General features: G+C 45.2%; 1 protein-coding gene across 5 annotated transcripts in view; it reads left to right on the forward strand.

Annotated features, from left to right (window-relative positions):
* Positions 1-2,279: 2,279 nt before the first annotated feature.
* Positions 2,280-13,333, forward strand: part of CARS2 (cysteinyl-tRNA synthetase 2, mitochondrial) — a 39,780-nt gene continuing 28,726 nt past the window's right edge. For 2 of the 5 annotated variants that reach the window (XM_072849876.1, XM_072849875.1), the window contains exons 1-6: positions 2,280-2,650; positions 2,767-2,817; positions 7,536-7,653; positions 10,361-10,432; positions 11,070-11,175; positions 11,889-11,972. In XM_072849876.1, the coding sequence (XP_072705977.1) occupies positions 2,427-2,650; positions 2,767-2,817; positions 7,536-7,653; positions 10,361-10,432; positions 11,070-11,175; positions 11,889-11,972 (655 nt within the window). In that variant the 5' untranslated portion in view covers positions 2,280-2,426. Of the gene's footprint in view, positions 2,651-2,766; positions 2,818-7,535; positions 7,654-8,906; positions 9,692-10,360; positions 10,433-11,069; positions 11,176-11,888; positions 11,973-13,333 lie in introns of those variants that run through there. The other 3 variants (XM_072849877.1, XM_072849878.1, XM_072849879.1) reach the window with 3 other exon arrangements.

A 13,333-nucleotide genomic window follows, 5' to 3' on the forward strand; every position in this document is an offset into this window, starting at 1 on the left:
GAATACTTCCCACCGTTCCACTGAATTTATTCTACTGCATTAAAACAAATCTCAAGCATGAATGATGCTAACTGTTTATTTCAGGCATTTAATAATTGTGGCCTTTCCTGCCCTCAGAAAATAATATTTTATAGCAGGACATAGAGGTTTCTGGACTAAATGCTGGAAGCCAGTCTGTGGATAGCACAGACACCAAGCCTTCTGAAACCACTGGGGAAAGAAAAAGCTCCTGCATTCTTCTGATCCGTTGGCAGTTTCATCCATGATAGCTAAACCTGGAATTAAGGCTAAAAAACATCCATTGTTACTTAGTATTGATTTGGACTCTGTCAAAGTGCTTGGCACCTTACGGAACAAAGAAGACGAGAGTTAATGACAACTCTTAACAGGATGTGTGTTGAATGGCAAAGACATCAAAACCGGCTCACTATGGAAACTGAAATAATTGGCTTGTGAAGCTTCCCGAGAAACATATAAAGCAAATATTTACAAAGGTTATTGGACGGTATCTTCAGTTGCATCCTAGCTAGTCTCAAATTAGCAAGCCCATGAAATAGCTTTCTTACTTGATCAAAAAGTTAAGATTGGTAAATGAAAAATATTGTGGAAAGTGCATATTAAGAAAAAAAAGGAAACATTGTCACTGTTAGGGCTTTATATCTGATACTCTCTAAAATGAAGCACGATGTACACCACAGTCTATTATTATGTAAAAGCAATTATTTTAAATTATCATATTACATATGAGAAAAATCTATCAAACCTGTCCCTGGCAGATAGAAGAGGAGACAATACAAGGACTTCTGTGAGGCAGTTCACCACGGGCATACCTATTCCCTGCAGTGTCCAGTCGAGAAAGGGTGCGTATTACCTTCCTCCCAGAGGCCAAGAAGAGCTTTAGCAGTTGAGTAACACAGTGGTCGGGGAGACCTGAAAAGGCTCTGCTCTGAACAGCCTGCTTAGAGGCTTCTATAGAGAAAGACAGTTGGGAGCAGGGCAGACAGCGTGCGCTGGAGCCGATGGTTCACTCTTCTCATACAAGAGCAAGGGTGGCTGCAACTGGCGCTAATAGGCCTCAACTTCAACACGTGCCAAGAGGACGCTTCCTAAAAACAGCAGTAGACCTGCGGTACTCCTTGCCAAAGGCTGGAGTTGGTGTGGGTTCACAGAGGCCGGGGAATTTAATAGTAGAACAATCTATTGAGGGAGGGTAAAAAAAATGGGGGGGGACAGACACACCAACACCAAAGTGTTCAGCTGAGGAGGTCATCTGGTTGGAAGCTGGGAGAGTAGCAGGGAAAAGATTATATATGCTTGTAGAGTTCTCACTTGTTTCCTTGGTACCTGCTCATAGTTACTTTTGGAAACAAGACGCTAGTTAAAAAATACTTTTGGCACCCTTATGTCTGTTCCATTACACTGTTACTCACTCTAATTAAGTAGCTCAATGTCCTAAGTGGATCAAGGCACTGCAGCCAGGTAAGCTCCATTTCCTTGGCATGCTCTGAAAGAAAGAAAAAAATCCACAACGAGACGAGAGAAGCGTAATCAGAAAACACACATCCTTTGCTTGTCCTGACACTGGAAAGGAAGCCGACCTTGGCAATCCATCAGCTGGCTAACGCACAGGGTACCTCACTGAGCACCTAGCAGCAGTCCACGTCCTTTTTGAAAATATCCAGGTCGGGTAGGACTTTACAGAGGTACGTGGGTGTAAGGGGGGTGCAGAAGTGTTTTTTGAGACTCTGATTTATTAAGTCCAGCTTGGCAACATCGCGTTTTTCTTTCAGGGGCTAACAGGCTGCTTGCCGTTCCCCCGACCTGCAAGGCACCGTAAAATAGATTCACCCCCGTTTGACCAAATTGACTTGACACAGCAGAGATAATTTTGTTAAATTACCACATATTTCCTACAAACGCGCCCACTAAAAACCTCGTTAAGAAGAAACCGCGCGCTGCTGCAGTTACACTGAAGCACAAGGCTGGCTGCGCGCTATTTCGGTCGAGCTGAAGCGGGGCACCGCCCGACCCAAGCCGGGGCCGGCAGCCCCGGCCTCGCACCCCCAGGCGCCCCGGCCTCGCACCCCGAGGCGCCCCAGCCGCACCCCTGCCCGCCGCACTCACCGCGGGGCCGCTCCGAGGAACACCCGGGCCAGGCCGGGCCGCCGCGCAGACAACGACCGCAGAGGCCGCCCCGCGGCCCGGCAAGAGGCGGTGGCCCGGCCCGGCCGCGCCCCCTGCCCGCAGGCCCCTCCTCTTCCTGCCGCTCCGGCTGTGGCTACCCCGCTCGCCTGCTGTTTCCCGGCACAGGCGGCGCGGCTGTCGTGGCGACAGGCGCGGCGGGTTGTGCCCGCTCCCCTCGCCCCCTCCCCGCGGAGAGGCGGAGCCGCCGGCTCCCCGCCCGGCCCCGGCCGGGGGCTGTGGCCATGCTGCGCGGAGCGGCGGCGGCGGCGGCCCGGCGGTGCGGCCCCGGCCCCGGCCCCGGCCCCGGCCCCGGCGGGGGGAAGGCGGCGGCGCGGCGGTGTTGCAGCGCGGCGCGGCGGCGGGAGTGGGTGCCGCCGGCGGGGCGGGACAGCGGGATCGTGGCTTACAACAGCCGGAGCCGGAGCAAGGAGCCGCTCGTACTGGCCGCGGAAGGAGTGGCGACCTGGTAGCCCCTTGCGGCGTGGCGGGCGGGTGCGGGGCTGCTGGGAGGGCCGGGCCGCGGGGCCGCGCCCGGCGGCCGTGCCGGGGGTGACGGGTGCGGTTTGCCTCCCCTCTCCGCAGGTACAGCTGCGGGCCGACGGTGTACGACCGGGCACACCTCGGGCACGCCTGGTGAGTCGCGGGGGGGCGATGTCCCGTCCTGCGTGGGCACGGCGCGGGTGGGAACGGCGGTAGCGGGCAGCGTGTGTCCGGGTGACAGACCCCGTGTCTGGTGACAGGCGCCGCTGGGAGCCGCTGCGGGGGCGCCGGCACTGGGCCTCCTGTTCCATGCAAAGGGCAAAATCCTGTTTGGGTCCGTCCCCCCCCCCCACCTCAGGAAGCACGAAAGGGGCTGTTGGTGCAGCTCGTCCAGACAGAGACGATTGTGGCGTGAAAAGTATTAAGAACGCGCACTTTTTTGCTAGGCAGGGTGAGTTATTTCAAATCGTATGGGCGTAACGTGACCTCTTGTGCAGAGGAGTTGGGATCCTGGAGCAGAGCCTCTTGTCCGTGTGAGGTGATAGTTGTGCCTCGAATTGAGTTTGGACACTGTCAGCACCAAGGCAAAGCCATTCAGGGTTGACTATTAAAAAGATGCTTTTAAGGTTAACAGATAAAAGTATCAGTTCTTAAATGTCGGAAAGCCCAGGTAGCTTAGAGGTCTTTTTGCATAGTAACAGTTCAATGGCTTACTGTGTTTAAAAAAAACCAAAAGAAAACAACACAGCATTTTCTCCGTACGTCATTCAGATAATTACAATAATAAACCGGCTTCATTATAAGTAACCTTCAAAAAATACTTTAAATACACCAGAGAAGGTTGCTGCCAGTTGTTTTAAAATGCACCTGATGAGAAGACATGCAGGGTAGGGTGCCTGCGGGTTCCTGTGAGGCTGAGGGGAGTTGCAGCAGCTCAGCTGCTCTTGGGCTCCTTTCTCCTGATTCTTAAAAGAACAAGATGCATTGGGCTCCTTGGAAGAGCAGGGGTTTCTCAGATTGCCATCTGTATGAAGATCAGACGCTGTGTATTTGAGTAATTCCCTTTTAATGTAGGGCATTTCACAGCTTCTGGTCCCGTCTCAACGTCATTCAGAAACTTGTGTTGAATTTTGCTCGATGTTGAGCTATCGCACTACTGCACAGCTGCTCCTTCTTTCTCTAAAAGGGAAGTTTTAAAATACCAATTATGTAACAATACTGTTGGCAACCTCTCCTTAACTGCTGCTATACTGTTGTGTGTATGTGGTGGTGTCTTTTTCCTCCTTGCTTTTGTCCAGTCTTAGCAGAAAACTAACCTAGCTTTTTCCTGGTGATCTAAAAATCAAGAAAATGGTATCTTGAATTATTTTGTTTGTACTTAGTACCTTTAGGGGAACTTTAATATTTAAAAAAAAAGTCGTAGCAATTTGTGTATTTAAGTCTACAGTTATTGTAATACAGGCTATGTTACAGTTTACCTTGAAATAATTACAATTTAAAATCATCACTTGAGAGCAACTGTATGAAAAGATGCTAATAAATTTCTTTCCTTCATCACTCCGTTGAGGTTCTCTGGTACGGCAGGACCTGTCTTCCCTGATGTGGTGTAGGAGGGAAGGGAATTGCAGAAGTGCTCCCGTCCTGAGGGGTATAGTGGATCTAGAGCACAGCATTTATCAAGGTGGAGAATTTCACCTTTTGATCTTGCAGCTCACTGTGGCTTTTGAATGTCTGTTTTTGTCAGTGGTTCTCCTTGTTCTCCTGCCGTCTGGCTCTTTTGATGAAAGGAGGGGGTAGGAAGGCCTTGCTCGCTCTGCCTGTTCTCTTACCCATCTCTTCCTATCCTATGTCCAAACTAACAATTTCAAGCTTTCCTGATGTGGAGGTTTGCCGTACATCTGTGCCACCTGGCTTTGACCTCTTCACTTGCTGATTTACGAAATAACAGTTAGGGCCGAATATTGCCTTTGGAGCGGTGTATCACGCAGATAAGTAGCTGTGTTACACTCTTTCTGCTGCCTCTTTAGCGCCTTCACGTGTTGTTCCTGTAGTGCTGTTGTGTGGCAAGATGCCTGTGCTGAAGACCTTCCTCTCTCTTTTCTGCTCAGTTAAACCCTCCAGCACATGAGGAGTTGGCTGTTCCTTCCCAGTGTCTGTGGTCTCTCGTGTCAGTGTTGACATCCTGTTGCCCAGCTGATTTGTTCGGGATGGTGGAGCACTCCTGATTTTATATTTTTTTCTAAAAAATTGTATATTTTTTCCCAGTGGCTAGGTCCAGCTGTAGAGCTTTGGTAGGCACAGCTGAAATGCATGCTGCTGATGGGGGTCTACAGGCCAGGAGATGTCCTGGGGAAGAGCATGAAGTCAAATGGAGTGATGGCTGTTGCTACTGTGCCGCTCTTGTGAAATACCATCATTTTGTTATACTCTTGCAACATGTTATCTTATCACTAGAATTCCTTTTTTCCCTCCTTCTTACATTTGACTTGTGGCAAGCACAACAAATGCGGCAGGCAGTAATGCAGAAAGAAATAATAGAAATGAGCTTGAGTTCCTTGAGAAGAATTTGAAAATAATGGCATTATTATTTTTCCCCCCTCCTCTTTCCCTTCCACAAGGATTTCTGATTTCTCCAAATAATCCAACTTTCTGTAGTATGTTGTGCTTTCCAGTCTTCAAAACAGGTGCTCTGTATGCCTCAATCTATAAAACCTCATTGTATAAAAAGAAAAAAATCAGACGGGCAGACAATGCCATCTTTTCCCTCAGTTCTGAGACTGGGCTTGATCATGCTGGTATGAGCTGCAGCCTGGTTGGCATCCAGGTTCCTGGCTGAATGCTTGGAAAAGAGTAAAACCAAGCACAAGAGGAGATTTCATTCAGTCCCTTGTGCCTGCTCAGCCTCTCTCCTGATTTTGACTATCTGGTTTTTTTTCTTTTCAGTCCTGAAATGGTAAGTACCCTGCTTTCTGAGGTGTCAGGAGATCTTGTTGTGGTTTAACCCCAGCTGGCAGCTCAGCCCCACCCAGCCGCTCGCTCACTCCCCCCCGGTGAGATGGGGAGAGAGTCAGAAGGGTAAAAGAGAAAACTTGTGGGTGCAGATAAAGACAGTTTAATAGGGAAAGCAAAAGCCGCGCACGCAAGCAAAGCAAAGCAAGGAATTCATTCACTGCTTCCCATGGGCAGGCAGGTGTTCAGCCATCTCCAGGAAAGCAGGACTCTATCACACGTAACAGTTACTTGGGAAGACAAATGCCATCACTCTGAACATCTCCTCCTTCTTCCCCCAGCTTTATATACTGAGCATGACTCCATATGGTATGGGATGTCCCTTTGGCCAGTTGGGGTCAGCTGTCCCAGCTGTGCCCCCTCCCAGCTTCTTGTGCACCTGGTGGAGCAGGGGAAGCTGAAAAGTCCTTGACTTAGTATAAGCACTACTCAGCAGCAACTAAAACATCCCTGTATTATCAACACTGTTTTCAGCACAAATCAAAACCATAGCCCCATAGTAGCTACTCTGAAGAAAATTAACTCTATCCCAGCCAAAACCAGCACATCTGCTCTGGCTCTTGCAGTGTTTCTTCCATCAATTCAGTTGGAAGATCAGAGGAAAGGGAACAGTGCGAAATTTGTGTCTGCTCTGGGAACTATGACTGCAGGGCTGTTAAATCTAATATCAAGCTTTTGATGCTGGCATTGTTCCTCTGAACAGGGTCCAAAGACCAATTTAATATTCTTATGGCATTGTGTCACCACATTAGATGAACCTTACCCCCAGTGAGCTGGTATTCATTAAAAACTGTCTCCCTGGCAGCAAGGCTTTCAAAAAGCCTTTTTCAATGTGGGCATAGAGCAAACAAAAACAACAAAAGGTATTTTTCTTCATCAAGATATTACACATCCATAAATCTGAACCTTAATGCCACCTGGTCCCTGCAGCTAAGGATGCAAATTGTTTCCGCTATTTGCTTACACTTCTTTGCTCTGACAGCCATGGGAGTTGCAGTTCGTGCGGTGCTGCGGGTGAAATGGGAACCTGTAGGTCTGTGAGTCTCCTTTCGGGCTCTGTTTTCTCCAAAGCCAGCGCAAAGCCTCTAGTCACCTTCTAATATCTCACCTAATAATTGGGTTTTACTCAGTCAAAGCGTGTTTTGAGAATTACAAGTGGAGAGTCTGTGAGTGGCAGAAGGCTGCCACAGCTCTATACAGCTTGTAGGTACATCAGTCTATCAGCATTAAATACTCTGTTTTGTGACAAAGAGCCTGAATAATTTTGATAATTTATTCTCAAGTGTAAATAAAAGAAAATAACCCACAGAGCGGCTGCTCTTTGCTATCAGAAAAGACCTGTGGTGGTGTGTGAATGAAATAGTTTATTGGTGGCTGGTAGCTGTAGTTGTTACTCAACCCTAAGCAAAGTTCATTTGATCCCTGTTTTATTTCTCCCTGTTCTTCTGCTCTGTGGCTTTTGAAAACCTGTTAGAATATACAAAGCCCGAAGGATGGATTTCAAGAATTTCTGATCTGTGTGTCTTATTTCGTACTGCTCGCTTTGAGAGAGTCTCCTGGCTCACATGTAGCTTCCGACGCACTTTGGTGCTTGAATAAAGAGATGCAACAAAAGAAAACACTCAGAAAATTTGATGTAATGTGTCACTAATGCCAGAAGAGGGTAGGCCAGTTCAAGGGAAATTTGCTTGACTTCTGTGCAGGTGGTAACTGGTTTTGGAAAAGCACTTTATGCACTGAAGACCTTTTCATTGCAAGTGTTGGGGTATTTAGATTGTCCCTGTGGCTGTTAGTGCTGTTGGTTATTTTTAAGTTTATTCTTACTGCTGCATGTTTAAAAGCTCATGTTTTTTCTTTTCCAGCTCCTATGTTAGGTTTGATATAATTCGAAGGATAATGACTAGGTTTTTTGGAATTGAAGTTATCATGGTGATGGGGATCACAGACATAGATGACAAGATAATAAAAAGAGCCAATGAGGTAGGTGTTTGCTGCAGTCTTTGAACCAAACTTTTAGTATTTTCTACAGCTACTTACATAGAAAAATTAAACTGGGTTTGGGTTTTTTTTGTTGAGTTTTGTTTGTTTTAATTAGTAGATAATAAATCTCGAGATTTCTGGTCCCCTAGCATGGCTGTAATGGGGCTGGGAGTCCAGAGGGCTGGGTGTCGAGAGCTGCGTGGAGGTCAATGGGTGCAGAGTTGTATGAGGGGGAGAGGCAGGAAGGGCTGCATTACAGCACCCACAGCCGGGGGCCTCCTGCCCTCGCCCCCTGCCTGGGAGGCCGGTGGGGAACAAAAAGCCCGGGATAATCCTCAGCACAGTTGGAGAGTATCTTATCCCAAAAACAAACACAAACCTTACCAGCCAGTAGGCTTCTGGCTGTCTTCTGGAGAAGCGTTGTGTGCCGCCGATGGTTAAAGGTAGTATATATAGCATTACCACGTGCAAGGGTGAGGGTGGTTCCTGAAAGGTGCCGAGCACCATCCAGCTGCAACGTCAGCATCTTGGAAAGCTTTTTGAGTCTTGTCCAAGTTCATCACCACGTGAAAGTTGACATTGAGTATAGCGGTAAATCTTGATAAGACTGGGGCTATAAGTGGCTCTCAGTTGGATTTTAATCAGACCTTTTTTACCAGCTGAGCTTGGTAAATGACTATTCCAATTATCTTTTTTTTTTTTTTAAAATGCTTTTTGGACTCTGAAATGCTAAGAATGTTCTGCATTTTATTCTGCTTTTTGAATTTTTTGTTTTGTTTTTAGAATCCGTAACTCATGTCTTCTGGATCATAAATGAATGTGTTGAATCAAATTGCAGTTGCAAGCTTTAAGCTAGTTTCTTGGTGTCAGAGAATTTGACAGCTGTCACTTTTATTTAATCTTTAAGTAAACAGTTACTATTGCAGTTAAATACAGGGCGCTGCATTCAAACGAATACTAGCACACTGCTCCTGTAGAAATACAGGTGTGTTCCCTCAGTCCATTTACTTGCAGTTTTCTAAGGCAGTAGGCCATTTAAAAAAAAAAAACAAAACAAAAAAACCCCAAACAAAACAAAAAACCCAAAACAAACCAGGCATTTTAAATCTATATGTGTGCATTTCAAAATTTTTCCTTATTGTCAGAACATTATGGAGATTTTATGTTTGAGGAGGGGTAAACAACATGATGTTTTAAAAGTATTTGTGTTCATTTACTGCATTCTTTGGTTCTATAAAGTAATCTTTTCATGGCTTTTTTTGGTGACTTTTTGAAGTGCCTGCTCTGCTCTGCACATTTTGTTTGGATGGCCAAGGCTTCTACCTCAGTAGCCTGATTTTGTTGTTGGGACCTCTGTACCTGAAGCATTACAGTGGTAGGATCAACATGCCTAAGCTCGTTCTCCATCCTTTGGTGGGATTCATTTAGAGAAAACCTGAAAGTTTGGCATCTAGTCTACGATGAGTGTGCTGGATGCCCTCAGTGGTCCTTTGAGAGAGAGATAAGTCTCTTTGTGTTTTGAACATCCATCTGGACAGGAGGAATTTCCCCATCTTCCTCATAGCGGCACCTTTGTCTCTCTGTTGATCGAAGAAGCAGCTGAACTGTCTTAGGGAGATGAGTCCCATCGCTGGGGTCTGGAAGAGCACTCTCTCTGGTCTGTAGGCAGAAACATGCCTTCGTTTCTCAGTGCTGAGCATCTTCCTCGTTTTCATTGCTGGATGAGCGTCTGGTCTGTCTTCACCAGAACTCCTGCCTTGTCCTGGAGCTTGTTCAGATAGTGGTTCCTACTTGCGTTCCGAAAATCAGACCCCTTAAAGATGCTCCAGGAATGAAATGGAAGTGATGAAACCAGATTTATTTTGTTAATGATTCAATTATCTGCAAGCTAGAGAGACTGACAGTATGTTGTCTTCTCCCCAGTAGGTTCTCTTTAGAGAAGATGTAAAAGCTCGCATTTGATGCTTTTGCTTGCTAGGGCAGGTTTTGCTGTCATGCACCTTTCAAGCCCTGGCCTCTTCTGAGTATTTGAGAACAAGTATGTTGTCATGTGCAAGTTGTCTCTTTCCTTTCGGGTTGCGCTTTCTCGTTACTTCTGCAAGGATCCCTGTTCCTGTCCGTCACCCCGTGAATGAGAAATGTGAAGAAGGTGCCTGAGAAGTGCCGCACTTGGCAAGCATGGGACTGACTTTTCAGTTCATTTCCCCTGATTGTACTGAGATCTATGAGTAATCATGATCAGCTGAAATAGCTTATTTTTCTTAATCACTGAAAATTAATATCCTGTCTCATCCTGCAAGTCTCTATCTGTCTTTCTGACATGTAGGTGGTATTGGTGTCCCCTGCCAATAATTTGAATGAAGTCCTGTGTACTGTACTGTATCTTGTCACAGGAAATGGAAGACCCTCTCAAGAGGAAAATAATGAGGCAGGGAAGGAGTTTGTTATTTTAATCTTTGGTTGCTTTCTCTTAAAATATATGTATTAATATTTTGGCTATTCAGAAGCATAAATGAAATACTACTTTTAAGTTATTTATAACTTACATCTCTTCCCCATGAATGCTGGATTAATAAGCCTTTCTGACTCTTTACCCTGGGGGCTTGTTAAGTCTTCCAATTAGCTATTAACTGTCTGATAAAAGATTGCAATATTTTATATTATTACTTTGATTTATGATTTACTAATCTGCTTCTCTCTTTTTCAGATGAATATATCGCCAGTAGCTCTTGCTCGTATTTATGAAGAAGACTTTAAACAAGATATGGCTGCCTTAAAGGTACAGATAATTGAGCTTCTAAATTTAAGAGTATTTTAAAGCAATTATTTTGATAAGGAATCTGATTTTGACAGTTTGATCTGAAAAAATAAATTGATTGCTTGTGTGACAGTGTTGCTCGGAAACTGAGTACTGATTTACTTTTTCATTCTTCTGGGAAGATATTGCACACCTTTTGAGTAAGGAAATGAGGGGAGAAGCAAACTCTAGATTTGGAATGAACAAGTTAAATTTCTTTAGGAACACAGAGTTTTTCACCCCGTGCAATAGACCCTTGGTTCACAGATAATACATATTTACTATAATGCAGAAGTAGCCTGATCTAAAGCATATGAAACATCAGATATTCTTTCATCAACTTCAGGTGTCTGCTTCTTGTCCAGAATACTTGACAGAAGCAGGGAGTAAGCCACTGGGAAAAATTAGTGGATTTTTTTTGCCATCCCTCGATTTTTTTTTTGTGTGTGTGTGTATTATCTTAAATGCTGCTTATGACCTTTTAATGATACTTGCAACATTTTTTTTGAAAGATAAAATTGAGGAGAAGGTTCTTTAAAATTTGTTTCTTAGAGTGAAGGGACTTGTCAGCAGTGTGTTTCATACAGGCTAATGAGATGTTACTCTTTCTTTGTTTAAGGTCCTTCCTCCTACGGTATATATGAGAGTGACTGACAATATTCCTCAGATAATTTCCTTTATAAAAACAATAATTGCTAATGGACAAGCTTACGCAACCTCACAAGGTAAGACTTATAGCAAGGCAACTCCCTGTTCAGCACGTGTACAGGAAATCAGTGCTCTTAGTAATCCTGTTTTGGGATCAGATGAGATACCCTGGGCCAGGCTTTCCTTCTGTTGATTAATAGACACAGTGTGAGCAACTTGTTCTGCCCACTCATGTCACCACAAACAACTGTTACTCAATTTTGAAGTTAAATGTAGCTCATTACTTAATGTAATTGTTCACTGTAATGAACTGCTATCTGAGCTCCTGTGGGGAAGTCCTGGCCTGGCTTCTACAAGAGAGTTGGGGGAACCTCTTAGCTCTAAACAGGAGATGCTGTAAAAGATGTGCCTGCAAAGCACAATGTGTGGATCTTTTTTTAGCAGAGCTGGTGGTAGGAGAAGCATTCGAGTGCATTATAACTGGAGTAGCAGTAAGCGATGTTTCAGTCGGAGAGGGGATTGTTGATTGTGCATGGGCAGGGAAGAACCTGAGGACCCCTCCAGAATACAAAGTTATCCTATGTGCCAAATGAGCACATGCAGTGAGGCTACTGAAAAGCTGGTGACATGGAAACGTGCTACTACTTTCGCAGTATTTCTGAGTTTATAAATCAGAATTTCAAATGGAAGTTGAAGGGTGTTTTGTTTTGCTTTCGGGGAAATGTTCCCTCTTCATCATGAATGTGAAGCCCCATCTTTGCTATAAAACTAAATATTTCTTTTCTGTTAGGTAATGTTTATTTTGATGTTAAGTCTTGGGGAAGAAGATACGGAGTATTAACTACTGTTTATCCTGATACCCAAGATGAAGCAGGTATGTTCATGGCGCCAACTTGTTTGTATCAATGCATTGTCTGAACTAGTGATATATCTATGCATAAACCTTTGTTCAATAGTCCGAAACAGTTTTCTAACCTGTTGTGTGTAACCAGCTTTTTGGTTAATTAAGACATCAGGTTTTTAAAAATTATTTATTGAGGCAATCACTGTTGCCAGTGCAAGAGGAAACCTGGTGATCTCTTTTCATACTTGGTTCCCTTTATACTTTTGTTCTGGTACCCTAGAACAATTAAGATTCTTAATTTTATTTAAGTACTTGGGAGTGGTGCATACAAACTTTATAGTGAGGTGGTGGTCTCGGCAGTTGCACTAGCCAGCAGTGAGATAGTCAACAGTAAATGCAGGGAAACGTCATCTACCATGTTATTGTCTGGGCAGTTGCACCCTTCTGATGCGTGCTAACCAGATGAATTTGTTTCTTTCATTACTTACCCCTGGACTACTGCTAAGCAGCCTGTTTGCGTGAGGGTGAGCAATCTCTTGATAGGTTGTGCTAGAGCATGCCTATAGCCTTGGCTGGGTGTTTTTTGCTGCAGTTGTCCAGCTGCTAAGCAGGATTGCTGAGCCGCTCTGTAGTTTCCGTAAGTTGGGTCCGATCAGGTCTTTGCATTGGAGAATTTGATGCAGGTCTCCTGTATCCTTTGCACGCTGAAGTTCAATATTTCTTCACTGAAAAAAAAATCTGTTTGCAATTACTGAAAATGCCTGGCAGGCTGATGCTCAGGTGAATCGCAGCCAGAAGCTTCTCACAGCTCTTCTCTGGAGTTGTTTCAGCATTACAACTTACAGAGGGAATGCGTTTTGTTGACAGTTATTTAGAGGCAGTTACTGACTGCAAAGGCAGCCAACAGCCTCCTGGGCTGCATTAGGAAGAGCATTGCCAGCAGGTCAAGGGAGGTGATCCTTCCTCTCTCCGTGTGAGGTGAGACGTGCCTGGAGTGCTGGGTCCAGTCCTGGGCTCCCCAGTACAAGAGAGAGATGGGCATACTGGAGAGAGCCCAGCAAAGGACCGCAAATATGATGAGGATGGAACATCTTTCATATGAGGAAAGGCTGGGACTGCTCAGCCTGGAGAAGAGAATGCTCGGGGCATCTTACCCATGGGTACAAATACCTGATGGAGGAAGTAAAGAAGATGGAGCCAGGCTCTTCTCAGTGGTGCTTGATGACAGGACAAGAGGCAATGGGCACAACCTGAAACACGAGAAATTCCATTTAAACCTAATAAAAACCTTTTTTACTCTGAGGATGGTTAACACAAGAACATGTTGCCCAGAGAGGCTGTGGAGTCTCCATCCTTGGAGATATTCAAAACCCAGCTGGACACTGTCCTGG

The sequence above is a fragment of the Ciconia boyciana genome, chromosome 1, assembly GCF_034638445.1.
Source record: "Ciconia boyciana chromosome 1, ASM3463844v1, whole genome shotgun sequence".
NCBI classification, from domain to species: Eukaryota; Metazoa; Chordata; class Aves; order Ciconiiformes; family Ciconiidae; genus Ciconia; species Ciconia boyciana.